This window comes from Ooceraea biroi, chromosome 5, assembly GCF_003672135.1.
Source record: "Ooceraea biroi isolate clonal line C1 chromosome 5, Obir_v5.4, whole genome shotgun sequence".
Taxonomy (NCBI): domain Eukaryota; kingdom Metazoa; phylum Arthropoda; class Insecta; order Hymenoptera; family Formicidae; genus Ooceraea; species Ooceraea biroi.
In genome coordinates this window covers 11,948,185-11,975,781 of record NC_039510.1, presented here as the reverse complement: position 1 = coordinate 11,975,781, position 27,597 = coordinate 11,948,185, and the positions used below count along the sequence as shown (strand labels likewise).

Here is a 27,597-nt window from a genome sequence, read left to right as displayed (position 1 = left end):
TATGAACATTATTTAATTAGGAAAAATGATGCAGATGTATTTGATAAAATGATCACATAATTTTAATCTCTATTACGTTCCTAATGATCGAAACTTATCATCCATCCTTATATTTTCATATCTTCCGTTTATTTCAAATCTTTCTGCTCTTATAATCTCTTATCTTTATTTGAACTTTATTTAATTTATGGAACAAGAGCGTTTGTTCGTGTTGCATCAACTTCTTTCTCTTTTTCTCTCTAATGCCTGATTTGTATTCGTGATGCAACTGCGAAGAGTTCAGACTCAAGAATTCGCGAGGATAGATCCATTACGCGCGAGATTGCAATAATCATAATAAATTGATTAAAATCGGAGCAGTTTATCGGTTCTGGAGACCGCTGGCGCGTTCTTGCGAGTGTTACGTAATCCTCGCTCCTCGTGGAACTGGTAAATGATCGATACGCGATATACCAGCGGAGGCAGTGGTGGGGTAATCTGGGAGGAACTTTCGAGAATATCGAGGGGCGCTAGGTTCACTGCCGGCCGCAGTTAGGTTACACAACGTGCACGGGTTTTCGAGCGTGCGTTGCCGGCGGATTCGCGTATAGACTCGTGACTGCAAGGAGACTACACAACCATGGTGAGATACACGTTTCACTGCTAATTAACGTAAGCAAGCGGAGAAAAAATCCACTTGTCAAATTCACGCTGTGCCAGCGTGCAGTTCTCTTTTCTTAACGTTTTCCTAACCTTAAAATGATTTTTTTTATCCGCGCGATGATGCTGCTTATCTCACGCTGTCCGAATTGTTTCGTTCACATTCCTTGTTATTTCTTGAATTCGAGCGATGTAAGTAACATCGTGCGTCACACTGCGATTGCGGAATTTCTTCTGGAACTTCTCAATTTGAAGCGAACTGCATTTGTTTATTAAGTTGTTTGTGAACAACGTCGAGATGAGCGAAGTCGTGCGCTTCGATGTGCGATTGAATCTGCCATTAGTTTCCTAATTTTGCTCCTATTAGAAGAGAAGTAATCGAATATGCAGGGATTGCAGGTATATTGTGAACTTTTGCATGTAATGAGAAATTTTGTCCGCTGCTTACATCATCCTGTACTCCTCGATGCCTCTGTCGATTCTTTATTGGATATGCTTAGAGATACCGTCTCGTGAATGATCATGGAGATGATAATTAGCTAAATAAATTTCAAAAACTATATACACATTTTAATTATTGTTATCTTTGTGTTCCCAACATGGTCGAAATTAGTATCTAGTAAGATAATAAAGTATTTAGGGTACAGAAAATTGCAGATATATATGTATATTTTTTCAGGCTGCAGCAAACGCTATGAAGAGGCTTATTCCTCTTTTTGACAGAGTCCTTGTACAAAGGGCTGAGGCAATAACCAAAACGAAAGGTGGCATTGTACTGCCAGAAAAAGCACAAGCGAAGGTTCTGCGAGGCACGGTTGTAGCGACGGGACCTGGCGCAAGGAACAACGTACATATTTTGTTTTTTTGTTATATATCTTTCACATATCTCATTTGCGTGTGCCTGTTTCTGATAACAATATTAATAATCATATCAATTTTCTTTTTTCAGAAAGGAGAGCACGTGCCTTTGAGTATTAAAATTGGAGATATTGTGTTACTTCCTGAATACGGTGGTACAAAAGTTGAACTCGATGATAACAAGGAATACCACTTGTTCCGTGAATCGGATATATTAGCCAAAGTAGAAGCTTAAGTTACGCGTCATTTTAAGTTACGTTTTCAGTTTTGTAAATGATGTGAACCATTTCTTGGAAACCTAATATGCAGCAAGAAGATACAGGTGTATCTAAGATATATAAGAAAATGCAATCTCACAGATAATTGAAAGTTATCTGCCAAAAATATATCAATAAAATTCATAAAAAGACCTAATTTCTTAGAGAATCTGTTGCTGCTCGAGGAAGTTGTTTCTTATTCTACATGTACATACAATTTTCTGACAAAATAAAACGTTTGTCTATTGTATTTATGTTGTCATATTATTATGATACACTCTCGATACTATTTAATATTATTATACCTAGTTGATTATAATACCTGTCATTTTCAGAAAGTATCATTGAATCGGTCGATCATAAAGAGTAACAGAAAATTGATATTTAATTGGATCTTAAACAATATATTACCACATCATGCGTCTAAAAACAAGTAATTGATACATTGTATAAACAACTGGGATCTTATCACTTCAATTTGATGCCCTTCTTCGCGCCCGCCTTGATACCCGATATCTCTCCTGCATAACGAGTCAGTTCCTTCCTCACTTCTCTCACCTGCAAGAAATATTTTCGCATGAAATATCTCAAAATTACACCAACGTAGCAATGAGTTATTGTAACTTAATTATTAATATCAATTATTGTGCTACTTTATACATACCGCGCCCTTTCTGCGAATCTTGGCTTTACGGTACTTATTCCTATGCTTCACTCGAGGATTGCGCAGCTCCTTCTTACGATAAGGCGTGAGACCTCTGTTCTTCGCCATTTCGTATGTTATCGCTCTCTTTGTTTCTTCGTTCGCATCGTTCTTTTCATTTTCCATAGCTTCGTCATCGTGTTCCTCTTTTGTATCTACATCTTTGTCGATACTTTCTCCTTCACTCATGCTTGCTTCATCCATACTATTAGATAGTAGCTCTTCTTCTTCATCTTTTGCCGCCGCTGCTTCTTTTTGGCGTGCCAGTTTTTTACTTAAGCCAGTAAGTCGTGCAGGTTTTTTATTAATTTCTATCTGGGAACCATCTGACACGGCGTAAAGAGGTTTGCCCTCCTTAGCTGCTTTCACTACGTCAGCTACTTGCTCCAATAAATTCCCTTGCCCCGATAGCAACTGATCGAGCAGTTGACGATACTGCGCTAGACGCTTTATAACTGGATGTGATTTTACTGACAATCCCTTGGCTTTCATCATCAAGCAAAAAGAAACGTTGATGCAATAATTTAACAGAACATGATATTTAGTCCTGACGAAATCCACTGCATTGCAATTAGGACACGTTCCATCTTCAACCAACTTGAGAAATGGTGACAGAATAGTTTTTACTTCTACTAAACATTCTGCAAGAAAAAATAATCACTAAGAATCACATTCTTGATTTATAATTAATGAAAAAAGTATCAATATTCTACAATAATTATATTATCATACCTTTAAAGCTATTAACCAAGGTCATAAAAAATTTTTCATCCGTCTCTTGTACAGACACCTGTTCACTGTCTTCCTGACGATCCTTGGTATGTTCTGCAGCTTGCACAATTCCAGTTAAGTCGAAACTGTCAATATCTAAAAACTGCTCCAGCGATCTTACGTGGAGCTTTCTTCCTTCTTCCTCTTCGATATCCGCATTAATCAAATCCTTTTGAGGCACAAATGCATAATCTGTGTATTTGAAATCTGACGAATAGAAGGTTCTCGCCTTGCTGCCCCAAGCTCTATCATTTGGTATATCATAATCCTCTTGCAATTCTTCAATATCAGACTCCATAGATTCTTGCTCCTCTTGATCATCCTCTTCACTATCTTGCAGTCCGTAAACTTCATCCTCACTATCATAATTCTCAATGGTATTTTTATTCCGTACTTTTTCCAACAACTTCTTTTCAGTTTCCGTATATTCTTCCTCGGAGTCAGTTATATCATCCATATTAATGTCTTCAATATCATCATCCACATCTTCCATATCAACTTCCTTCTTTTGGGCAGGCTCTTTTGTCCTAATGTAAAAGATTTTTAATATATGCCGTTTAATTAATTAATAATATTAAAGTTTGTAAAAAAAAATATGAATTATGTAAAAATATAACCTATTATAGTCCAAGTTGTGTGTGTAATACGTTTTACATTTTTCATATATTCAGAATTTTTACTAAGCTATTAAGTTTATGTCTCTTACCTTTTCTTGCGAACCATTTTTTGGATAAAATTCCGTCTACTTCAATAAACAAATGTTTCTCACGTGTTCAGTGTCACGGGACGATCTAACCTAACTCTAACCTAACATAAAAACACACTATATGTTACCATACTCCGAATGCCTCCAAGTGCCTCTAATTGTCGATATTGAGTATTGTTCATACATAGATGGCAGTCTCCGCGTTTCGCGTATATAAAAATGTGAGATAGATTCAACAGAGTTTTATCTAATTACTTAATCTAATTCCAGAAAGTATTTTACATATTTTCTTGATACAATTTTTTAATGATGTTATTTGTGCGGAATTTTCAAATTAAATTTCGCCTGGAACAAGTTGTCGTAAGTATCTTATAAAATATTTGTCACAATGTAACCATGTCGTGTCAGTTATATTATTCATTATTTTATTCATACAACATATTCATATACAATAATATCGCTTTTTCATTTTCGATTATTTACTTTTATAGATACAATTAAACGGCACTTTTCTTTCATAGTGCAGTAAATATGATTAATTATATTCCTGGATTTGTATATGTACATAAACATTGCTTATTGAATATAATTAACTGTGTCAATTATATTCCTTAGAATAATCGAATCCATGATGTTCTTGTCAGTTATATTTTTCGTATTTATTTTATTCGCTTTTTCTTTCTCCAAAGCTAAAACATATTGATTTCATATTTATTTTTCACGAAAGTCAAAAAGAGCAGATCTGACTACCGTAGTGATTTGACTACCATATTGGTTTGCTGCCTCGAATGTTTTCAAATTTCGAGAATCGCAACTCGTCCTTTGACGTACTTCACATCGTAGTCAGTCAAAGAACGCGCCATAGTAATTGCAGAGTTTTATTCGTATCGCTCCGCATTTATCGCGTAATTTTCGCCACTTGAAAAGATCTACGCACGAAATATCATTGCAAATGTGTCTCGTGAAAACTTTGGTATTCGTTCTGATATGTTAAATGTCGCGTACCATCGTAATTGTCGTCCTAATTTCGGTGTCGGCGAATCGCTTCTTTAACAACCGACATCGATCGAAAAAGCAATTAACAGTATAATAATAAATGTCGATTATTAATTAATGATTATGATTCGTTCGAATTAATACTTTAAATTCGCTGTAATTCGCAATTTAGACACTTAGATTAAAGTTATAATACATTGTTCTCAAAGTGTAACGATAGCTGGAAGAGCAGAGGGATCATCTACTATCGTAACCCAGATAACACACAATATTCTATGAATATTCTATATAGCTTCGAATATACTTCTTTGAGAATATTCTCAAAGAAATTATCCATACACATTTGTAGAATATCCTTATTTATAAAGAATAGTCTATAAATCTGCCCACAACATTTAAAATATCAGCAATACGAATATATCCTTTATATATTCTATAAATGTTCACAGAATATTCAAACGTATTGAAAATGTAGATGGCGTTCAGAAAGCACAGGAAATACCAACTCATAACCTAATCTCTTTTTCGTTTCACTTTCACGTGGAGCACTGGCGAATTACCATACGCAAATTGGCGACAAATTATTTTACGTGTTCATATATAGTGTTTATTTTGCAAGTGTTCAAGTGTCCATGTTTGAAATATATACTATGTATATAAATTATATTTATTTTTCCATCATTGATCAGTTAGATGCAAATACATATGTTGATAAAAAAAGATAAAAAATAACATCAAAATATGTTTCATCATATATATAAGTCATCCTATACATAAGTTGTAATATACTAATTTAGTTGTGAATTTATATATACATATATTATAAATAATCAAGTGCAATCTATCCTATATCATAACTATTTTTATTATATGTATATGATAAAACATATTTTGTTGTTTTCATTAAGGCTGCGTCCCAAAATTCACTGTCAGTACTACGTATACTATATATTATACTATATAAGTATATGTGACATACACTATAGATTTTCAGTACTGACAGTGAATTTTGGAAGAACGCAGCCTGAATATAATTCAATTGTAGAATATTCTGTAAATGTTCTTTAGATTGTACTAAACAGCTTCTATGAATATTCTTGAAATATGCTAAAGAATATTCTTTGGATCTATCTAGAATATTTAAATTGGTCTCATTTCAACATTTTATGCAGATTTATAGAATGTCTTCTAGTACATTTTTAGAATATTCTTAATATTCTCGACGCATATTCATTGAATGTTCATAGAAAGTATTTGTGTTATCTAGGAAGTATCTCATCTTTCATCAAGAAACTAATAATGCCACGAGTTAAACGAATCCTCATTGGTTCCGTTTAACTCGCACTTCGCGGAAACATTGGAGGAGCCGAAACGTCGTTATGGAATTGCTGTTGCGAGGCACGGTTTCGGTTGCACGTGAGACACGCAAATCGTTGTTGCAGCTCAGGTTTCGCAGCTCTATGCGGTGCAGTCACCCGGCTGATATAGCCACCACGAGTATCAAGACGCAAGAGCACGTGCCGTGTGCGGAGAGGCGTCCTTGTGCGCGCATCTTCTTATCACGGCGCCACGCGCCTCGTCGCCGCGCTCGATTCGATTCTATTTGCAAACAATAAGCACAATGCCGCTATCATGTCGCATGAGTGGCGACGCTGCCCCAGTTTCACTTCGCCAATATAATGATCGCCGCGGAGACACCGAGCGACTCGCTCGCTCGCGCTCGCCCGCTTGCTCTGCGCGCTTCGAATGCAGAAGCACACGAAGCCGCGTGTAATGCACGACTGGGTGGCGTCGTCTCGCCCGTGCCCGTGTCGATTCCGCACACTCTGATGCATTTGTTTATGTCAACGACTCCGCTTAAGTGTACTGCAAGGTAGGTGAGACGTTCGAGTCATTTCCGTATTGCGATGGTATCGCAGTGTATGCTAGTGGAAAATATATGGCAAGAATGATATGCCCGAGAGCCTAGGTGAACGTCTTAATAGACTCTGCAGCAGTAATGCAACAAAGAGATAAAGATATCTAATTGTAAGTTTTGAAATATGGAGCACAAGTCATCTTATATTTATGTAGAAAGTGCGCTTTATCTTTAATAATTTTATATTAAGTTTAAGCCAGTAGGTGCGCTTTCCCTTCGAAGACTTTATTTCTTTTATTTGTATTGTATAAGTATATGTATTAAACGTCGCTTTTTATTCGTTAATGTTTTCTGCAGTATTCTTATAAGATTTTTACCGCAATAAGTGAAAGCGACTTCCAGAATAGGATATTGATATATTGATAAATGACATACATTGCCGATGATAATGCGACAAAGTTGATTCTATCGTTGAGGAAGTTTTAACGAGCGAGTTATTATTCAATCCGGCAGAGGATTTACCTTCTTTTTGCGTGTTCTAACAGGTTGTAGTCCGACGGTGTGTGCATAGCTCATTTCTCGCTCCCTTTGATATTCCTCGATACTGATCTTATTCAGCAAGAAAGGGCCACTAGTCATCATACCAATCGCGCCAAGTGGCGCTAGAAATACGATGGCGATTACGGATATTCTCACCACGTCGAGAGCTAATTCGATTTTCGTAGGATCATCTTCTTTTCTAGCACGCTCGAATGCCATCGGTGCCAATGCTGCCTAATTTTTGAAAAATTCATTATTACATATATTGTGTATCGTTTAAAGATTGAATAGTTTATTGCACGATGAATTTAATAGAAATTCATGCAATCTACATAAATACGACATGCTGATATACAAATTAATTTTTTACTTGTAAAGTTCCTTTCGGTAACCAAGATATAGCAACGAAAAGTCGCTCTTTCCACGAAAAGGGCATTTTATATGTCGTTAAAAAGGCCGTACCACTACGCATCTAATTTTAGCAAATTATATAAAATATACAACATATGTATAGGAATATATCTATAATGAATAATATAATAAAATAGATTTTCATTATAAGAAAATGGATCTTGAAATTGCAGTATAAAAAATTAAGGAAACATAAAATTAATTTGACAATTTTCTATTTATGTAATAGTGAAAGCTCATGTTACTTCTTACATAATAGAAATTTACTTGATAGAAATAAGAGTCATGTTATTTATGATAACTTACAGATACTCCCATAAGTACGCAAATGAGATAAAGTCCAAATCTGGATTTAGGCCAGTCTCGAAAATCAATATCGGCACCAATCACACCTCCTAAAATTGGTTGCACAAAATGCCACAGAAAATAAAATGCTTTCTGAAAAGGTGTGGTCTGCAACAAAAGAAGTAATAAGAATAAATATTTAATAGTTTAAAACTTTATCGACAGATACACATACGCGTACATGCATACATGTACAAAATATACAAAATCTTGGAAAGAAAATCTTCGGGAGAAAATCTTGAAAGAGAATTTTTGAAAAATAATATATTCACTATTTATGTTGTATAAAATCTTTATAGATATTTACATCAAATGAACTCTCCAAGATTCGCCATCCTCTAAGAGCTATGAATGACAATATAATGGTAGCGAGATATCCTCCACCTGTAATTGCCAGTCTCGATGCTGCTGTGGTGGACATTAAAGATGCTAGAGTCAAACCACCAATACGATACCATGTTACGTATTTCTGCAACGAGAAGCGCATAGAGTTAAATAATATATTTTATACAGTAATTGAAAAATATTTATCTGTTATGCATTAATCGAACGATCGTATGAATTAAAGACTATAAGCTACTCGAGTTTTCGCGAACTGTTTGCCGCACCACTAGCGTGAGCGATATTTTAATAAGACATCGCGAAAAGGCGTTAATAAGTCTGCTCTGTTAGTTCAGATTACACGAACGTGCTTTCGCGATACGTGACCCGAATTTTCTAAGCCCTCGGACGCGAGGAAATGAATAAAGTACCTACGTGATTGCGATGAGGGAAAAAGGCCAAAGCAAAGCCCAAGATAATTCCTACTATAAGTCCCAGGAGGATATCTCGAATCCCGCCAGGGATGTAGGACCACCATTCTGTTCTCCTGTCATCTAGGAAGATGTACGGCTAGCTTTATGGAAAGGTCTTTGAGACATTTAGACTTTTTTGTATAATTTTTTGCCAATTTTTGACTTGCAGTGTTGCAAATCATATTGTTTGTGCTGGTTGCGAAATGTTTAAGAATAGAAATTAAAAAGAATTATAAATAATATCTATCATATGTATGTAGATGCTAACATATACGGTGCTTTATGATTTTCTTACGATTTTTGTATACCGTTGCTAAAAACGAAAGAGAAACAGATGGTGAACAGAGACACGATGTGTACATCCTCGAAGGTTGCTGCTGTACATAATAAGCTGGCTAACCCTTTGTCTTCTCCATAACCGCTTTCAGCTAAAGTGAGCATGCAGTTGATTGTTACGACAGGGGACATACACGCCACGATCGTCCTTGAACAAAACTTATTGCTACATAAATTAAATCTTACATATTTGCGATAAGAAAATCTTAATGATTAGTATAGTTTATTGACGTCTTTAAATCTATCAGTATCAATGTACTAGAAAATATATCAATTTAATGGCTATTTCAATTGCGAATAAATCTTAAACCGAATAAAATCTTTAGATCGACGATTATTTTTAAATTATGTACTTATGTAGTTATTCTATTTATACGCATTTCGAATATCATTCTTTTTATACATATAGAGAGAACAAGTTTCTTATTCATCAGAGACTCAGAGTTAACATACCCCGTCATGAAAGACCAGTTCCACGGAAATTCAAGAAAGTATCTGCACAAGATACTGACAATCAGCATCTCGATGGTGCACGGTATGAACGCCAGGATTATCACGAACATCGGATGCGCTCTGAGGGCGGTTGTCGTCAGCTGCAGGCCGGCACGTACCATGATGAAGGTCAGGCAGAAGGTCCTGATCTTGGACGTCGTGCCCGGTCCGAGCTCGTCGTGTATATTATAGATATCTGTGTTGCGTAGTATTATGCCGGCGAGAAGCATGCCGAAGATAGGCGGGATGTGTAAGCGGGGAATGCCGGCGAGAGTCCAGCCGAGTGCGTAGGAAAAAATGACGAGGATGAAGAGGCCGAAGATGTTGCCGCCGGGTAGCACCACGTCGCCCAACAGGAAGTATAAGAATGCCCAGGCCAGTAAGGTCATGCCGCTCGTGGTTGCGAGCCAGAAAAGATCCGCCCATGTCAGTTGTAATTCGAAACACGTGGAAATTACGTCGGTCACGATAATCTCTCGTAATACTGGATTGCAAAAGGTTGCGCGGTGGCAGCAGGTGTTGTCATCGTCTTCCTCGTCTTCATTTTTATCCTCTTGTATCTGGACTGATCTAGAATGTCGCACGATTTTTATACGTACTGTCCAATGTCTTTATGTAATTTACATACATGCAGGTTGCACTTTGGTTATTAAAGCTTAGATTTAATTATGGTTGGAATTATTCATACGCTTTCCAATTCACTTACTTTTCTCGTACTTGTGTGTTATTCGATGCTCGCGCATTCTTGACGGTGGATGTAGTTGGTTCGTCTTCAGCAGTAGATTGCATAAGATGATAGCGGCTTTATTTACTTATATCAACGTGGCTGTGTTCATACAAAATTGATCTTGGAATTGAATTCCTTATTTTGATTTCTATTATACACAAATAGATATCAATCAATGTATAAGAAAATTCAACAGAAATTATGAATTTATTTGTAATAAATATGCATGGACGTGACATACATGTGATGTGACTAATTTCGCATATATAAAAGGAGAGATATATTCATTATATATATGTTTATATTTATTCTGAAAGAACATGTATTACTTGTACTTTAAGTAAGTCGTAGTTTAAATGTATGTGTGTGTGTTTCCATCTAAAAGAAATTAAAAAATAAATGTCATCACTGCGTTATAACAAAGTATAAATTTTAATTTATATTTAACTAAACAATTACATTTTATTAACTTGTTACAGAATGGCCTCGCACTGCGAAGAATGTTCTGAGTCAACTCCTCGACCATCGGCCAATTTACAAAACCTCCGTTACTCTTTCTCAGATGCTCGCGACGGCAATCTCATCTCTCTAAATGCAAATAGAAGCTATTACCGGCGATGTACTTGCTCTTAATTTATTCCATAATCGAGATAGGAGATTTCCGTGAAATATATTCGCGTTCTTACGCGCCAGGCGATCTTTCTTCGATGACGAAGTCATCGAGGTACACATTTCGCAAAGTAGAAAGAGAAGCCTCGCGAAAGAACGGAATATGATAGATACTGCGACACAGACGGGAAGGGCGAGCCGGGGCAAACGAGAGAAGCTTTAAAGAGGCAACCGACTGTTCGTCGGAGAGCTTCAAAGGATTCCGTGGATATTGAATAATTCCAGATACGCGTCGTCTTGAAATATTCCCAGTTAAAGCATAACTTTACTCCCGAGCGGCCGGGATCTCCTCAATCTCACATTTCATCTCAATCGCCGCAAAGTAATTACAGCATCGAACAATCCGAATAATCAAGGTCATTTTGTTTCCGCATGACTTCTCTCTATTACTCTCGTCACGTTACAAAAATTTACTCTATCTCGTCGATGATAAATATGCAACGTTTTATGTGAAACTAACGTAATAAAAACATAATAAACTACGATTTTTCATAGTTAGCAGTATTGGCAAATTGTTGCAAACATTTCGTGGTGTACATCGTGGAAAATGTCCATGGAACTACGTTTTACTACCCGAAATCGAGTTACTCTAATGTAGGTCGCGTTTACAATCATATCGTGAACTTTAGATCCTCTGAAATCCGCCGTGTTAGTGAAGGATGACGGCTGAATGGTCGAGGAGAGCGAACTACGTTGCAGCTGAGAGCGAGAATTAGCAAACGAGACCTGAAACTGCCAGTTTTTTCGGCGTCAGCTTGCAGCATACAACGTGACGTCTAGTTAAAGTCCTCTTCATCGTGGCCCAGTTATGCTTCCGGATGCGTGTGACATTGGAGATGTACTCGAATTGCATCTGCGGTAAGTTTACTATTAATCTCTTATTTATTGCTTTATGCTTCTTTGCAAATTAATATTTTTTACAAACTAAAATTCTTTGTCTGTGATCAATTCGGAGTTGCACGTTCTTCAAGAAAAATTTTATCGAAGTCCAGGCTTTGCAGTTAGTTTACAATTATTTTTAAATATCTAAATAATTGATTTCTAAATATTAATATTCTTTTTTAATAACCTTTCTTGTATTTTATTTCAAAATATTTTATTTTAAAATTTAATAATTTTAGTTTTTAATAATATTCAATTTGTGTGACAAAAAAGGTACAAAATAAGATTTCATCGTCGCTTTAATCATTTCAAAGCATTGTAAAAACTTTTAGATCTTTGATCATTTGTAACTCTTGAGAACGTTAAGTTCAACATTTTTGTTAAAATTACATTTTCGAATGCGACTTCTGAATTAATTAAAGAATTTTATTGCAAACAATGCGTATAATAAGCTGCGAAAATACCTTGGCTACTGGAAGAATTTAAAAGTTTGAATTTTTATTGGCCGCCCATAAAACTTAAATATTCGTACAACTAACTCGACGATTTGAGCATGCACCAATAACATTGTCCATCCCCTTCGCAACTTTACTGATTTCCCTTTTGCACCCATCTCGTCGTTTCTCTCCTACGTGCGCATTCTCTCAACCCCTCTTGCCCCATTTACCCTCTCCAGTACCCGTGGTTCACTTCGACTCGATGTTTCCACCCCCGTGAGAATATTCAGTTCGCGAGCGATGCTCGCCGTGATCGTACCGAAATTTTGATTAGTCCGTTTGCTTTCATCTCTTATAAGGGCGAAGGTAGCAAAAAGAAAAGACAGAAATAATCAGTTTGCCGATTGTTCGCAAATTTCGTTCGCATTTCTGGAATCGCATACGTGATCTCGCGCGAGTGGAACCGGTTAATCGAATACGTCTACACGGATGTAAATCGATTCTCTTGTGCAATTTGTGATCGACTTGGTGCTATAAATAAGGGCACTTAATATTTTGAATTTGCGTAAGGTAAGTTTCTTTCAATAGTTAGATAGAATAGTTTCAATAGAAAGATAGTTTCAGAAAATATAAAAATTTTATGAATTAACAATTCCTTACATAATACTATAATTATTGCATTGTATAATCATGAATGCTTTCATAATTATTATTAATTAGCATAAACATCTGGTTCGTTGCTTGTTTAAATTTTTAATAAGAAATCAGACTTGACTCTTGTAGGCTAAATCCTGATTCTTTGATAATTATTTTAAAGTCGATTAAATGTCATTTTTATTTAGAATCGATTGAAAATTGATGAAGTTTATTCTGTATATGTTCTTGAAACGTAATAGTATTGATATTGATGATATAAAAAGATGAGAGAATAGCTGTTATATATCCCAGAACGTTTTATAAATATACTGTTATTGAAGAGATATACTGTATTCTATAATCGCTTTTAATCGAATATGCTGCTCGTTAGTAATACAATATAACGATTGATTCAATAAACAAAAAGATAAACATGCAGAAGCTGCATGGCGTAAATATTATAATTACATTACGGTTGTCGTGGGAATAAGCAAATATAGTGCTCCACTTTATATGGTTAATTTATCACGATTGCAAAAACTCACATTACGGTACCTCGTTTTAGGGCGCAACGCATAACGCCGTTTATTATTACGTTAAACATGACGTGCAGTGTTGCGCAAACATCACGTTTTACGCCGTTATGTGCGATGTCCATGTAGAGCAAACGAACTGTGCATGAACTCGGAAAAACGGTATATTAGCTGTCGCATAAAATTTTAGCGTATCTGTAAAACACACATTGCCGGTAGATCTTGCGATAAGAAAATATCAATAAATAATCTCGACAAAAAATCTCACGTATTACGATAAGCAAAACTCAATAAGAGCAGCTTAATATCAAGTGTATCTGATATCAACTTTCATGATATCGTTAAAACGTTTTCACAGTGATACTAGAGGATATCTAAACTGGTCGCAAATGACATGTAAGATATGTTACGCGTATATTTACCTTATCAGCATTAATATAATATTAATAAATTATACGTATTAACGTTCTGATCGATCCAGAGTGCCTTCGCGATCCACCACATGCTGTGTCGACATCATCAAGCTGTAACAGCACAACGACGATGATTGCACGCAGTTTCGCACGGTTGTCACGCTAGCAGATTGCATCGCGACAGCATTAACGAATAGGCAAAGACGGTGAAGGCAATAAACGAGACTGTCGAGCTTTCGTAATTAGCTCGCTTGCAGATACGCGCGTTTCGAGGCGAGATTTGCGCGAGAAGTTACCGACAGCGCGCGGTGGGGTCTTTGACCTGCGGGGGGGAGGGCACTTAAATCAGCGGTATTGGATTTGTGTCTGGGCTGGGAAAATAGCACTCTTGGAAAATGAATATCTATTTTGGTTGTTGAAGCGACGCAGTCAGTCGTTCCAATGGGTAGTCCGCCGTCAAGTGGATTTAAGGTTATTGAACTTGTCCATTGATCCCCCTCGATGCACCGGCACATCCACCGCCGCAAACTCACCACCGTCGCGCGCATCAGCTCGCCCGAGTGCAGCTCCGTCAACTTCTTCGTCTCGTTGCACCTGCGATCCTCCTGAATTTACAATGCCTGCGTAAAAATGCATCAATCGGATCCAGAGTATTATCTGCTCGCACAATAGTATTAGCAGTTTGGTTCCCTATAGCCCTGCATCGTGCAGGGATTGGGGTACATGTACCGCTCTAGTTTAACTTAACAAGCAAGCTTTGCGTTCGAAGTGTCGGCTCTCTCTCTCTCTCTTTCGCTATAATAATATATGTGTGTGTGTGTATGTGTGTGTGTGTGTGTTTGTGTCTGTGTACGTATGTGCTGAAAAATAAATTAATTAAAAGATAATAAATTAATTATTTTAAAATTATTTTTTAATTATATAATACTTTAATAATAAATTAATACTTTTATATTGTGCAAGGTAGTTTGATATGAAAATTTTATTTTGGCACCGAGTGTCGTTGATTGAACTTTGATTCAGAGTCTTTTTGGGCCAATGATTATAAGGAACGTTACAGAAACGTTTAGTTTTCGTAAAAGATTCGCGGCCGATGCATCGACTAGTGTTTATTATGTAGTACATAGCATCGCGGGAAGTGTCTATTATTTATTTCGCAGTTCGCACTACTGATCGTGGACGTTTTACGGCGGCATTAAATATTTATTGAGAAATGAAAGTCGCGTGATCTTCTGGCGCGTTATATCTCGCCGGTTGTTAGGTATATACGTCCGACGATGGTAAAGGCATATCTTTCCTTTCTCTTTTCTTCTTCATTCCCACGATAACTCCTCGATCTCGCGAATCCAGAACCGCCACCAACAGTTTTACGATAGTTGTAAAGCGTTCCGTTGAAAATTTCTGTCGAGTTATGCAAGGCGAGCGATACGATTTTCGTAGTTCCGAATAACGCCAAGATGTCCTGAATGATACATGTCGTTCGCGCGAACCGGCTTATACTTTGTCCACTGTGTTTTTCTGTGCACGTTCTGTCATGTGCATAGTGATGTTTCTATACTTTCCAAATGCTGAATCGTTCAGAATATGGTGGTACGTTTTTAGTTTACACGCCCATACGGCAACCCGTACCTACCGAATGCACATGAACGTGTTATTCCAGACTTGACTTAAAGCCGAGTTATCCAACTTACATTATGAATCAACTAGCGTGAAATATGACTCGATCGTTCATCATCGCTCTTCATTCTTCTTTCCTTATCATTCTTCTTTCTTGAAAAAACATAAATTGCACAGCTCTCGTATGGATGTATGGATTTACCGTAGTTGCGCGGATGATCAAGGCTCTGTATTTCATCCTCTCGATTGTGACGACAGACACGTGATAGCGTTTTGTCGGATTAAAGTCGTATATTGTTGCAAATCGCATGTCGAGTTTTCCAGCAGCAGCAGTGTCAGGGCGATAAAATCGCGATGGAATAATCGTCCAATTATCCAAAAAAAAATGAACGGAAAGAAGAAAAAAGCTACCTGTCCGAGAATGTTCCTCTTCTTCGTTGCCCTCCTCTGAAACACGAAAATTGAATTTGCAGACAGTGACAGGTGCTCGATATACGAAGCGCGAAGCGCGGCTAATGGCCATTTTCGTGCGCATCTCGTGGGATCTGACATGGACGGAAGAAGTATTCTTACATTGGGAATCTTGTCCCGATATCGACCTCGTGCATTCTGTCTTTTCCACGTCGCTGACGACGATACACTTGACACATCGCAGCCCGATCCTCAAAAATTCAAAAGCTTCCACGCGCAGCAACTTGCCTGAATTCTGTATAGGGATGCTCTTTTCTCTCGTCGCCAGCGGCTGAGTTTCTATAACTTCAAATTTAGCTAATCCTTGTTAAAGTTATGCTCGAACACTGGAATAATTTAAATTTTAAGTGATTGTGAAGAGATAAAATTTAAGAACATAATGTTTAAAATATTTTATATTTTTCGTGGATTAATGGAGAACGGATAATAATTTACCAACGTTAAGAACTATTAGCGTATGTACATTTTTGACAGATTGCTTATTGAATATTTTCTTAAAAGTTTTGAAAGATTGAAACATCAGTCAATATTCCGCGTTGGATTACCGCGCTTAAATAGGTCAATCTGAGGAGACAACGTTCGCCAAGCAGAAGCTGATTTAATTTGTCTCGAACGAGGGATACTTGCGAAACAGATCGTTACGGGTTGACTTTGAGCTTTAGTAAGTTAGAGAGAGAAATGACGTTCATTAATGCACAAATTACAGAGAAGATCTAATGTTATTAATGTCGCAAGAAACTAAAAAAGATGGAAAGTACTTAGTTCATCAAATATGTGAGAATTATAATTAAAAGAATATTCTGCACACGCATACAAATATGATTATTTGTAAGATTTAACAAGAAAGATAAGTTTAGAATGCTTTCAGTTTTTTGAAAAAATACTAAGTGTTTTTGTAAAAGAAAGAGCTTACTGAACTCTCGATTTATAAGCGAAATGAATTCATTTCGTACTATTAATTTATTGAGCCGCCGCTTTAAATGCAAATTATTGCCAGGCGTGAGTCAATTTGTGGCGCGCTTGCGGCGAGACGTCTGTCAAATAATGACAGTGAGCAAACATGACGTAATGCTAAACTATTTTACGCGACTCTTACTATATATTATTAAATTATTCACCGTTCTGTCGACGATTTTATTATTCTTTTTACCATTGAATTTTTTCATTTTATTATTTGTCTTTTGGCGTCTGAGACAGTTAGCTTTTTAAAATTTGGAAGTTTGCTTTATGCTTTTGGCACTGAAATTTGCTAAAAAAATATTTTATTTGCTATTGCAAATATGTAGATATCGAGAGAATATTAGCAAAATAGGTGTCTAATGTTTCATGCCATAATTAGATAATTAGACACGATTATTCAATCACAAAAAAAAGAATTATTCGACATCAATGTTGCATCAAAATTTGCGAAGGCACAAGATTAATAAAACGAAACAAAGGGAACTTGTTTCGGTTTCGAGCTTGATATTACCACTCGCGTTTTACTCTTCGAAAATATACCGCGCACGGCTTTATAAAAACCAATAACGAAGTGATTCGACGAGAATTGAGTTCCGGGCAAACTTTCGCGTTCGCGTATACACGAAGCGGCTCGATACCACAAGCGCCGTTCAACTCAATACGGGAACAATTCGGTTCTATATCACGTTCACGTAAACTTGCATGCTGTCTTGGATCGAATAGGCACAGCTGTAAATTTACTCGCGTGCAGATTAAATATTGGAATGTTTCGAATAACTGGCGAATCAGCTCGAAAAATATCACAGAAAAAATATCATCCACTTTTCCTCAAAGAAAAAAACATTGAATAATTACTTTTATCTACTTTCATATACATTTAATTAAAAAAATATAACATATTTTTGTATGTTATATTTACATATTAAATGTTTTCTTTAAGAATTATAATCGTACACAAATGTGATATTCTTTCTCTTCTTCATTCAAAAAAATGCATCCAGATTTTGATCGAAGAATACAAATTAAGTATGTATAGATTGTGCCTTTACAAATCGTATCGATTCGCCATCAGTTCCCAACAACAACTTTGCCATCGGTAGTGCCGTGTCACAAATGCCGTATCCCAACGGATATACCGTCCGTCGAGTCACGACAGTTGGCGGTTGCCATTCGAACTTCCGTCATAATAAGCTTCCAGCAGCAGGATACACGTTCAGATATTTATTTAATTCGATCATAGACGACATCTTCCACGGATACATTCCGAGGCTACATTCGCGTTGGGACAGCTCCGATCGCAACCGGAGCTGTCTCTCCCCTCAACTTCGTTCACTCGCTACATCGATCAAAGTCTTAATAGCACAGTGCACGGTACATATTTCAGAAAGTACTCGACATAGCGTCACCGCTAATTACCTGTTGGCAAGTGCATTAATTACTAATTCATGGAACCTTCGCGTAGCAAGCGGGATGCCAATAAGGAAGGAAGTCAACTGTTGGGACGCTGTATAATAATGTGTACATGGCCACAGTTCACCGATATAATTATCCAACGTAAATTCGATTCCGCGTTTTCCCATATTAATTATTGCGCGTAAATTAATTATTCTGTAATGAAAGAAAACTGCAGATGCTATGGTACATTCGACGAAGCATAAAATAGATTTATTCTGAAGATAAATATTGATTGTAATTCATGAAGTCTCAATCGTCTAGGAAGAAGAAGGAGAAGAGAAAGAGTTTATAACATGATCAAACTGGCCAATCAATCAATCATCAATATGACCTACATTAATTTATAAAATTGAATCGTTTGTACCATTTTCTGAGTAACAAACTGATTCAAGACAAGATGAGTCTGTCTTATTTAAGAATGATTAATTGTAATTAAGGTAATAAAACACGTAGCATATCACTCTTGGTAGGAAGATCGCATTGTGTAACCGTGAACCGCAACGAGAATTCGCTGCGGAGAACGTGCGATCTGGCTATTTATCTGGTGTACACTATTGTCGATCGGTCACGAGTCGTCAGTCGACGAGACAGCGAAGGGGACGGCCATCGATATCACGGGAAGATCGGTCGACCGTTTGTGTCTGTATTCAGACATCTTCATCAAGGGATTCACAAACCGGTAATCTTCCTCGATCGTTGGAGTCCCAAAGCGTTTCGCCGTGGCGACGATAACGGACAGACGGGAGACGGACATCCTTATGTTTCCTGAGCAAACGGTCAGAGCGTAGAAAAGAGGTCGGAGCCTCTTCGCGTGTTTGGACCACAGCCAAATCTCCTTCAGCATGGTGCGGGTGTTCGCGCTCGCAAAAGACACTAACGTCGCTCACTTTAGTCAGTGGCTCGTGCATCGCGCGGTGAACGCCGTTTAAAAGCATCGGATTCGCGTTACTGAGAATGCACGTACGGCCTGAGTGCTTGTTGGATGTCGATCACGGCGAGATCTCCTCGGGGCATTCTCAACGGTCGCTGCGAGAACCGTCGTCTCGGCAGAGATTAAGCTGTTACAGACGAAGCCGCGTCTTTCATGCAGATTGTTGGAAATAGAATACTGGAAACGGGAAAAAGTTAGATAAACGAGTTAAATGTTTCGATTTGGTTTTTACTTACAGGTTTTACGACAGTATCGAGATTAATTGCTCGTGATCGAATTTAGCATCGAGACTATTGAGATGTACAACTTTTACGCGTCGAGAAATTGGTAGACGAAAAATGCACGCGCAGGAGGCGTATTGTAACTCGTATTAAATAATTTCTTCAGGCTCGAGGGATTTATTTTTTCGTTTGGGGCGTCCACTCGTATAACTGCGAGTGTAACGTGCCGCATGTATAGAAAGAGTGTCCACTCGAGAAGCAGCCGTAACGAGCGGTAACCCCCCCATCCTAAACGAAGCCTTAAAGAGGAAAGGCGGGGTAACTGTGTAACAAGAGGTCATGCAAAGGGTTGAAGAGTCGTGAAACTGCAGAGGAATAGAGGGTTGGGAGGGAGGGAGGGCAGAGCGTGTGGACGCGGGATAGACGACGGCGAGTGACGTGGCCGTATTGTAACGCAAGAGTTTCTCTCCACTCGTCACTTGTGTGTACTTCTGAAACTTCTACGCCGTAGTGCAGTGGGACCAAATCACCTGCTTCCTGATTTAAATATCACCCCCTTCGTTCAACGTTTCGTCCGGACGAAAACTGCTTAGCTTGAGGTGTTCCGATGCTCTCGTGCGTCTTTGCTTTCCGGATTTCTGGATTCTAGATACTTGTGGAATGTGATCTCGGAGGTAGTTGAAAAGTATCATGTATCTATTTTAAGTAATTTATTATATATTTATTATATATTTATAAATTATACATATCTATTAATCCATCGTATAACTGTTGTATGAAAAACAGATAAGATTGAGACATCATGACAGTGATAAATAAGTACTAAATAAAAAATAAATACCGATGGCGCATTTTGAATGACAAGAATAAAAAGAACTGTTGAAATTTTCATTTCAGTATGCAAGAAAGAATCTTTATTTTATCTCAACTGCACAAAATAATTCTGGCTGTTATCTTACTAGGATTTCTTTTATGAAATGAAAGTATATTTCCGGAATGACGTTGAGTTACGCACAGGACAGACATAATTGAGACTAAATAAAGATAAATATACAAGCTTTATGGACAAGAACAATGAGGATCAAGCAAACAGGATTGTTGTTACCTCGCGAGTACATTTGTAGCTTACAATTTGGTGCCAGGAAACTTGCAGTCGGTCGTTCGCGTTTATTGACTGATACCCGAGCGTTATAATTTACTCAGTAGTGCTTCATAATGATTCGGATGTTCTCTAAAGCGACTCGATGAGAATTTCGCTCGGTCATTCCACGCTCGGCAGGCAACAGGATTGAAAGTGGCAAGAGCTCATTAAGAAGTTCCCCTTCTGACAAACAGGAGAAACTTGCGAACTGGATCCTTCAACACATGAGACACCAAGGGGGACACCCCGTATCACGGATCTCCCCGCTCTCAATCCTCATTTAGTTGTACAATGAGACAGGATAGGTACCGAGGGGAGATGCAGGAACAAAGAAACTGCCGGGCTCTCTTTTGCAACCTTCGGGAAACGCGTCTCGTGGCGGAAAGCATGGTGAGTGCCGTGCACCGCCGAGGGTGCCGAAAGCATCCTTCTTCTCCCCATGGCAGGGGAACCAACCTTGCTTTTGACGTCGTGCAGCGTCGTGCGCACGATTACGAATCTGATTGGTTATTTATGGTGCGCAGTGGAAATTACAAAGCGACCCCCGCGTTTACAGGCTCGGCGATAAATCTTTTTTGCCACAAGCAGGCACGATCCTCTTACGTATCCATCTCTCTGTCCTGCCCGAACTTTTCACTCGATATGGAAATAGAGTTATAAAGGAACCATGAAGACTCACGCTGCTTTAGTCAATTAAATTGGCGTGGCAATTTATTTGTCCGGCGTTTCCTCGGAATTTATTTCTAAGAGAATATTAATGGAAGAAAATGTCTGCTAATGATGTTGTACATATTGTGCGTTCTACGTAATCAACGTTCTCTTCGGTCGTACACCTGCAACCAAGCTGCAAGCGCGCTTTTATACAGGTCGTTTTAATATATCAATGTAATCCGCGAGAACCATCGGCGCTTTAACGCGGACGACGCACTCTTGGGAAAAAGATATTGCGGTAAAAGGGAGACGGAATGAAATTTATTATCGCGTCGGTTAATCTACATAATACTCTCGAGCCGTATAACGCGATTCCGAAAATATTGCTGTTAGGCTCGGTATCGTCGCCGCTTCCAGGGTGGGAACAATCCGAGTTCTATGTATCATGTTTACGCGCCGCGGTACTCTCAGACGAACAATGGTCCATGGACGAGTGGGACTGTTGTCTCATTTCGTATGGTCGATGTATCTATCTAGCGTGCGAATAATGGACAAAACCTCTATCCGCTTACGCCCACGGAACGGAACTGCATGGGGCAAGAGAAAATTGAAATTTGCTGTGCTAAATACCGAGTCGCAAAACGCAAACAATTATTCGATGCATTCATCACATCATCGTCATCTTTCCCTCGAGGATTTCGCTTTCCTGTGTCCAACTGAGGACTATTTTGCATATCAAACATGCTCTCACGTTTTGGGTAAATTTAGTTACTCAAGTTCTTAATTATTGGACTAATTGATGTGCACATGTACATGTACGAGGATCGTTTGATATCCTTATCCTTACAAATCTTTAAGAAAATATATGAGATGACGGCACTACTATCAAACTGACATGATAGTTGATTTATACATATATATTTTCTAAGGATTTATCAAATGACTGTCGTAACATTTCTATCATTTGCAAAATTATTACGAATAATATATGACAGGCATTTATTCGTGAATTTCTATTCGTGTAGGATGTAATAAAACAACATCCAGCTACGACAACCATGGGAGTCGTAGGGAGTTTTCGCTGGTCCCCGGTCAGGGGATACTCTAGATTGTACGGAATATTTATAGGATTCACAAAGTGAGGTGTAAGTCAGAAAGAGGATACCGGGCGTTTTCCTGAGAACCTGAAAGAACGCAAGAAATCAATATTTTGTAGTCACGACGTAATACATCTGGCAGAAACGAAGTACTTCGCAACTTGTGCTTCAACAATAAGATCACATTTGACTCTCGTTACTCTTGTTACGGTTATTCTGAACGTTTTCTTCTGATTCTTTTGATTAGTTCGCAAAGAAACCCACGCAATTTTCCCCATCTTCTTGGATTTCTGCATTATTGGTGGGTGATACGCGAGCGACTGAATAAAGGAAGCGCCCTTCAAAACATTTCCTTGTATCATTTTTATCAATGATGCCGCAAAACACTTTATGGTAAAATCCGGGAGCGTGCGCGCGATGCAGCTTCCTGTAAGATATTTAAGGCATTTTGGTACAATGGCTCTTGCTGCCGTTCTCAACACAGCTCAACACAACTCCACAGCATATATGCTCTTCTCAATTTCTTCCTGCGAAGCTGTCTCTCGTCGCAAGCACGGTGATATTACGAGTCCTCGCGGCGAATCCTCGTCGCGCGAGTACAACTGTACTTGGATTTATCTCCGCGAGGAATTCCTGGGTCCTGAGTGGCTTCCTTTCCGTTTCCATGGTGATCCATGTAGGGCGCATGCAAGCTTGGAAAGCTTATCGTGATGTATGCGATGAAGTTACGTCTCTCTCTTTCCTTCTTTATTTTTTTCCTCTTCCTCTCTTTCTTCCTGTGTCTTGGCGATTCTTAGACCCACGCGCGAAACTTCACGTCCAACTTTTGTTCCCTGACTTTCTTCGATTGCGTTTCTTCCCATATTGTATCTCCGGCCGATACGGCTATTGACCATTTCTACTGATTTATCACGCTAATTAATTGCGCCTCTTCCTGATTAAACGACTTTACCAAATGTACGATTTATCTTGGTTTACTATGGTCGTGAAGTAATAGAGGAATATAGATGATGTTGATCTCGTCATACGATAATATGTAATAAATTTAATATTTATTCATTTACATAATACAAGCTTTATGATTAATTATTTATATCATATATATCATATATACACCTAAAGAAAGTTTAAGAAAAGTACCTATGCCAAATTGTCAATTCAAACGTATGAAATTTCTTTGAAAATTTAGTATCATTGTAATCATCATATCTTTACGAATACAATTTTTTATTATAATAAAGTTAATAATATCTATTATTAAAAAGATACACGTTGTTAAGGTGCGTTTTATATATATATACCGTGGAGAAAATTCACAAACTTACGCTCCATAAATATCGTCGAGCTAAGTGTACGGTCGCAAATTGCGGAGTTTGGACAGGAAGACAATGCACGAAAATCGCCTCTCTAACGACGTGATAAATAATTCATGCAATTAAATATTTATCTGGCTACCTGTGTGACCAGTTTAGTAAATCCAGATATAAATCCTTACGAGTCACGCGCGAGCATTGGCGCTATATACAGCATTAAATCGTGTTTTCGCAGACTACGTTATATAGGAACGCAGGTTTCTCCGCTAAAAAGGGGGTTTGGCCGGATTAAATAGAGGGTCGTGAAAGCAGGGCTCTCCCTATACGTATAGATCGCGGTATAGGCGAACAAAGCAGTATTATACGTATATTTCACCGCGATAAAGACATCTCACGCGCGGAGGGTGCTACTTTGTGTCTATAGTCCAATTTTTCCAAGCTATTATCAGCAAAGCATAGTCGATATTCAGTACACCCTTGAAATGTTTTACCGTAATTTTAAATATTCTGTGTTCTGATATTTATGAAATTATTAATTTTATGATTTTATGTTCTGCGATGCTATAAAATGTATCCGTTGGATTGAAATATGAAACTTTTAAACTTGTAATTGATTTCTGCATAATCAATGCACGCCCATCTACTGTACATAATTTACCTTTTTTCGCCTATACCTTTTAATTATAGCTTTATATCGTTAGGACTTTTATGCAGTTGTATCATTTGTCTTCTAATGATTTAACGACATTTAGTTCATTTTGTATCAATGGTGCATCTTGATACACGCAAACAGCAAGCGATCTTTAATGTGTTACACATTCTTCTCAGTAAGATTTACAAGAAGAAATCGATGAGACACTGCTTTTTAAAACTTTTTCTTTGATCTTAAACGTTGCGCATCGCGAAAAACTAGTGGTGATTAATCAAACCGAAGAGAACCTCGTAACGTAATCTGTCATCTACAGGATTATTAATTATTACTGTCGGTTTTACGTACCGGCCATCATGCCGGCTTGCATCCATCCGCTGTACTTTCTCTTTATCTTTTTCAATCAAAGCCCTTTATTCAGAATAAATTAACATGATTAATGTTTCATTCGACACAATTCGATATTGTTCCAGAACAAATTGGGATAATGTTTTAAGTAGATACGGAACGTTGCACTCTGTGTTACATAACATCGTAAAATTTACTAGTTAGCGTTGCAAGTGGATTAAATATCGTTATCGTCACATCGTTATCCACGTTGGTGTAATCTCGTATTTATCGGAAGAGTACTCAGGAGAATGATAAATCCCCGAGAAAATTGCTGCCAAGGGTTATGGAACATATAATTTTCTCTCGTATCATTCTCTACAAATTTTTCATCACTCATCTTCCCAAGTGCTATTAATTATGATGGCGTAAAAAATTCAAGACCATCATCTCCCAATCTTCACAGATAAATTTAAAAATAACAAATCGCTAAAGTAATGATACGCCGAGACAAAAGTGAGTACGAATAAAGAGATCATCGACGTAGGGAAATTTTGTTTTCGTGAGAAAATGCATGGTGCTCAGAAAAGAGGGGGAGATTAAAGGATAGCTGGAAGATTTAAGTTAAAAAGGGTATGCGCTGGATCTTCGTACAGCAACGAACGTGACTCCGGGATGCTCCGGGGTGCAGCTCGTGCGTGAGCGACGTAATAACATTTTAGGGGATGGGATGAGGCCGATTCGATGAGATGGAGACGATAATGGTGGCGAACGTAATGAGGATGCGACGAGGCAAGAGGCAATATAGACGAGTGACGGGAACGGAGATCGCTTCCGGTGGAGCCACTGGGAGAGGATGACAGAGAGGAAGGCTTACAAAGGCAAAACGAAGACGAAGGTGCGTGGCAGTAGAAGCAAGGAGAACGTTCGGCTTCTTCCGAACGGGTTGTGCACAATCGATCATTACGTTAAGGTCCTCTCAAAGCTCTCGACTGACCGGTCATCGAATATCTCTGCGACCGGAAGGAGGGTGACTTTAACAAAGCCTCAAAGGAAGTAATACCGACAGGTGCGCATACTCCAATGATATAACGAAGCATGATCATTATGGTACGCGAGTTCTCTAATTTCAACTATAATCTGGATCCGAATTTAATGCAGGTTCGTGCTTCTCATTTAGATAGTGATTTAGATCGTTATTAATACAGGAGGTATATCCTGTAATTGCTGTTAGTTTCTTGGAGAAGTGAATAACCAAAGCACGGAATACACGGAATATTTTGCAAATATTTCGTACAATGGTGAAGTGATTCAGTGAAATGTAGATGAATTTTTATTTATTTCTCTTCGTATCTGCAATTCTTCAGAGATTATATTAATGTGACATATAGCAGGACTTTTCGTTTGTAAACAGGTGGCTCGATCGTTGATACCTGCGAAACTCGTGAAAGAAACTTATAATAACAATGAAAAAGAAAATTATAATAACGAGAAGTAATTTAATGAATTTCTTTTGTTCCATGTTTTCAAGCTCGTTCTTTAGGTGCTGTCTAAGTAGATAGTTATTGCGAGTATATTCTGCAAAACAATATTTTAATATGAAACAAAAATTAAATGATAAAAGAATGTGATTTTCTCAATGAATTTTTCTTTTTTAATTTAGTTAACAGTAATAATTTAGTTTTTAAAACCTTTGAGAAAGAATATATGATCTTTTTCTAAGGGGCAACTTATATATGACATATTCTGCTTTTTCTCCGATAGCACAATGAATTTTGATATCACATGTATCACGTCGAGCGTTTCTTGCTTTAGTAAGTGAACCGATGCGTGGATCTCGCGAAATTGAAATTTCTCTCGCTGAAAGTGCACCCAATTTTCACCCAGGCATCTCGATTTTCGATGATTTTCGTGAATACTGCAATTCACTGTTGCATAAAAATTTTTCCTATTTTACATGATCTCTCTGTAAATTTTTTGAAACTGTTTTCTGATTTTTATAGTAAATACATTCTGTACTATACAAATAGTTAACATAAAAATTACTTGTTCGCTTTTAGATGAGTTTTGACGCATTTGATAATCGTGGCTTTAAGCGTATTGTGCTTCATATCGAAGTTAGTAAACTCCGCCATCGCGTTTTCGCTTGAAAACATCCTTGACCATACTTGAGTATCATAAGGCAGATGCTCAATTATTGGAACTGCTCCATTCGCATTCGATTAGGTCCAGGATAGTTCTATGATTTCTGATTCCACGTTGTACACCACAACTTCTTATCAAGCAAAACCGCAAGTAATTTCCAATCTGCATTGATTACGTCACAGTTATCAGCGTCAATTTACATTTCGCGCAGTCCTCGTGAAAAAAATGATAGAAAATCGGCCAATCGTCATTTCGTCGACAAAAGCGACGAGCTCCTTTTCATCGCTCATCATAAATGATAGGATTTTTCGCGCTGCATCTCTATCTCAGGCGCCGAATAGTCAGCGCCGGTTGTAAATTAAATAAGAGCACTTTCACCGACGGTTGCGCCCGCGCTCTCGAGATCGAAAATATTCGACATTTCCGTCAATCTCAATTTATCCGGCGGCTTCAGCCCCCGGATTCGTACATCCAATTTTCCTTGCATCCGCCGATGGCCGCCGACGCCGAAGCCAACGCCGCCGCCGCCGCCGCCTTCGGGGAAAACACGGTCTGTTCGAGCGATCGTTTCACGGTGAAATTCACGGCGAAATTCGCGAGCACAGCCTATCGCGGG

At 38.0% G+C, this 27,597-nt stretch overlaps 4 protein-coding genes and 1 long non-coding RNA gene across 5 annotated transcripts in view; 3 read left to right on the top strand and 2 right to left on the bottom strand.

The window, feature by feature from the left end:
- Positions 1-488: 488 nt before the first annotated feature.
- On the top strand, positions 489-2,003 carry LOC105281074 (10 kDa heat shock protein, mitochondrial). Its single transcript, XM_011342038.3, has 3 exons — positions 489-622; positions 1,319-1,486; positions 1,589-2,003. The coding sequence occupies exons 1-3, from the start codon at positions 620-622 to the stop codon at positions 1,730-1,732; spliced, it is 315 nt and encodes a 104-aa protein (XP_011340340.1). The 5' UTR covers positions 489-619; the 3' UTR covers positions 1,733-2,003.
- LOC105281073 (something about silencing protein 10) lies at positions 2,000-4,088 on the bottom strand. Its single transcript, XM_011342037.3, has 4 exons — positions 3,935-4,088; positions 3,190-3,755; positions 2,419-3,098; positions 2,000-2,312 (listed from the first exon to the last, which is right to left on the bottom strand). Exons 1-4 carry the CDS (start codon positions 3,949-3,951, stop codon positions 2,223-2,225), a joined length of 1,353 nt encoding a protein of 450 aa, XP_011340339.1. The 5' UTR covers positions 3,952-4,088; the 3' UTR covers positions 2,000-2,222.
- Positions 4,089-4,376: 288 nt separating this feature from the next.
- LOC109611078 lies at positions 4,377-7,130 on the top strand. The gene is made up of 2 exons (XR_002193407.2): positions 4,377-5,582; positions 6,198-7,130. It is a non-coding gene; the product is annotated as an uncharacterized LOC109611078 (long non-coding RNA).
- A 101-nt stretch (positions 7,131-7,231) lies between these two features.
- On the bottom strand, positions 7,232-10,726 carry LOC113561919 (sodium/hydrogen exchanger 9B1-like). The gene is made up of 8 exons (XM_026969547.1): positions 10,413-10,726; positions 9,668-10,276; positions 9,187-9,362; positions 8,841-8,959; positions 8,392-8,553; positions 8,046-8,192; positions 7,699-7,800; positions 7,232-7,562 (listed from the first exon to the last, which is right to left on the bottom strand). The coding sequence occupies exons 1-8, from the start codon at positions 10,493-10,495 to the stop codon at positions 7,290-7,292; spliced, it is 1,671 nt and encodes a 556-aa protein (XP_026825348.1). The 5' UTR covers positions 10,496-10,726; the 3' UTR covers positions 7,232-7,289.
- Positions 10,727-12,715: 1,989 nt separating this feature from the next.
- The window catches only part of LOC105281076, a 183,647-nt gene continuing 168,765 nt past the window's right edge, over positions 12,716-27,597 (top strand). The window contains exon 1 of the mRNA XM_026970017.1: positions 12,716-12,991. The gene's annotated coding sequence lies outside the window, so the exon portion shown is untranslated. The remainder of the gene's footprint in view (positions 12,992-27,597) is intronic.

What these genes read in the sequence shown, in the direction of transcription:
- LOC105281074 (XM_011342038.3), top strand. An exon ending in GACCTGGCGCAAGGAACAAC is followed by an intron (nt 1,487 to 1,588) that starts GTACATATTTTG and finishes TTCTTTTTTCAG; the next exon opens with AAAGGAGAGCACGTGCCTTT.
- LOC105281073 (XM_011342037.3), bottom strand. An exon ending in CTTGGTTAATAGCTTTAAAG is followed by an intron (nt 3,099 to 3,189) that starts GTATGATAATAT and finishes TTTTTCTTGCAG; the next exon opens with AATGTTTAGTAGAAGTAAAA. An exon ending in AGATTCGCAGAAAGGGCGCG is followed by an intron (nt 2,313 to 2,418) that starts GTATGTATAAAG and finishes TATTTCTTGCAG; the next exon opens with GTGAGAGAAGTGAGGAAGGA.
- LOC113561919 (XM_026969547.1), bottom strand. Translation starts at nt 10,495, where the DNA reads ATGCAATCTACTGCTGAAGACGAACCAACTACATCCACCGTCAAGAAT. An exon ending in AACACACAAGTACGAGAAAA is followed by an intron (nt 10,277 to 10,412) that starts GTAAGTGAATTG and finishes GCGACATTCTAG; the next exon opens with ATCAGTCCAGATACAAGAGG. An exon ending in CTCTTTCGTTTTTAGCAACG is followed by an intron (nt 8,960 to 9,186) that starts GTATACAAAAAT and finishes ACATCTTCCTAG; the next exon opens with ATGACAGGAGAACAGAATGG.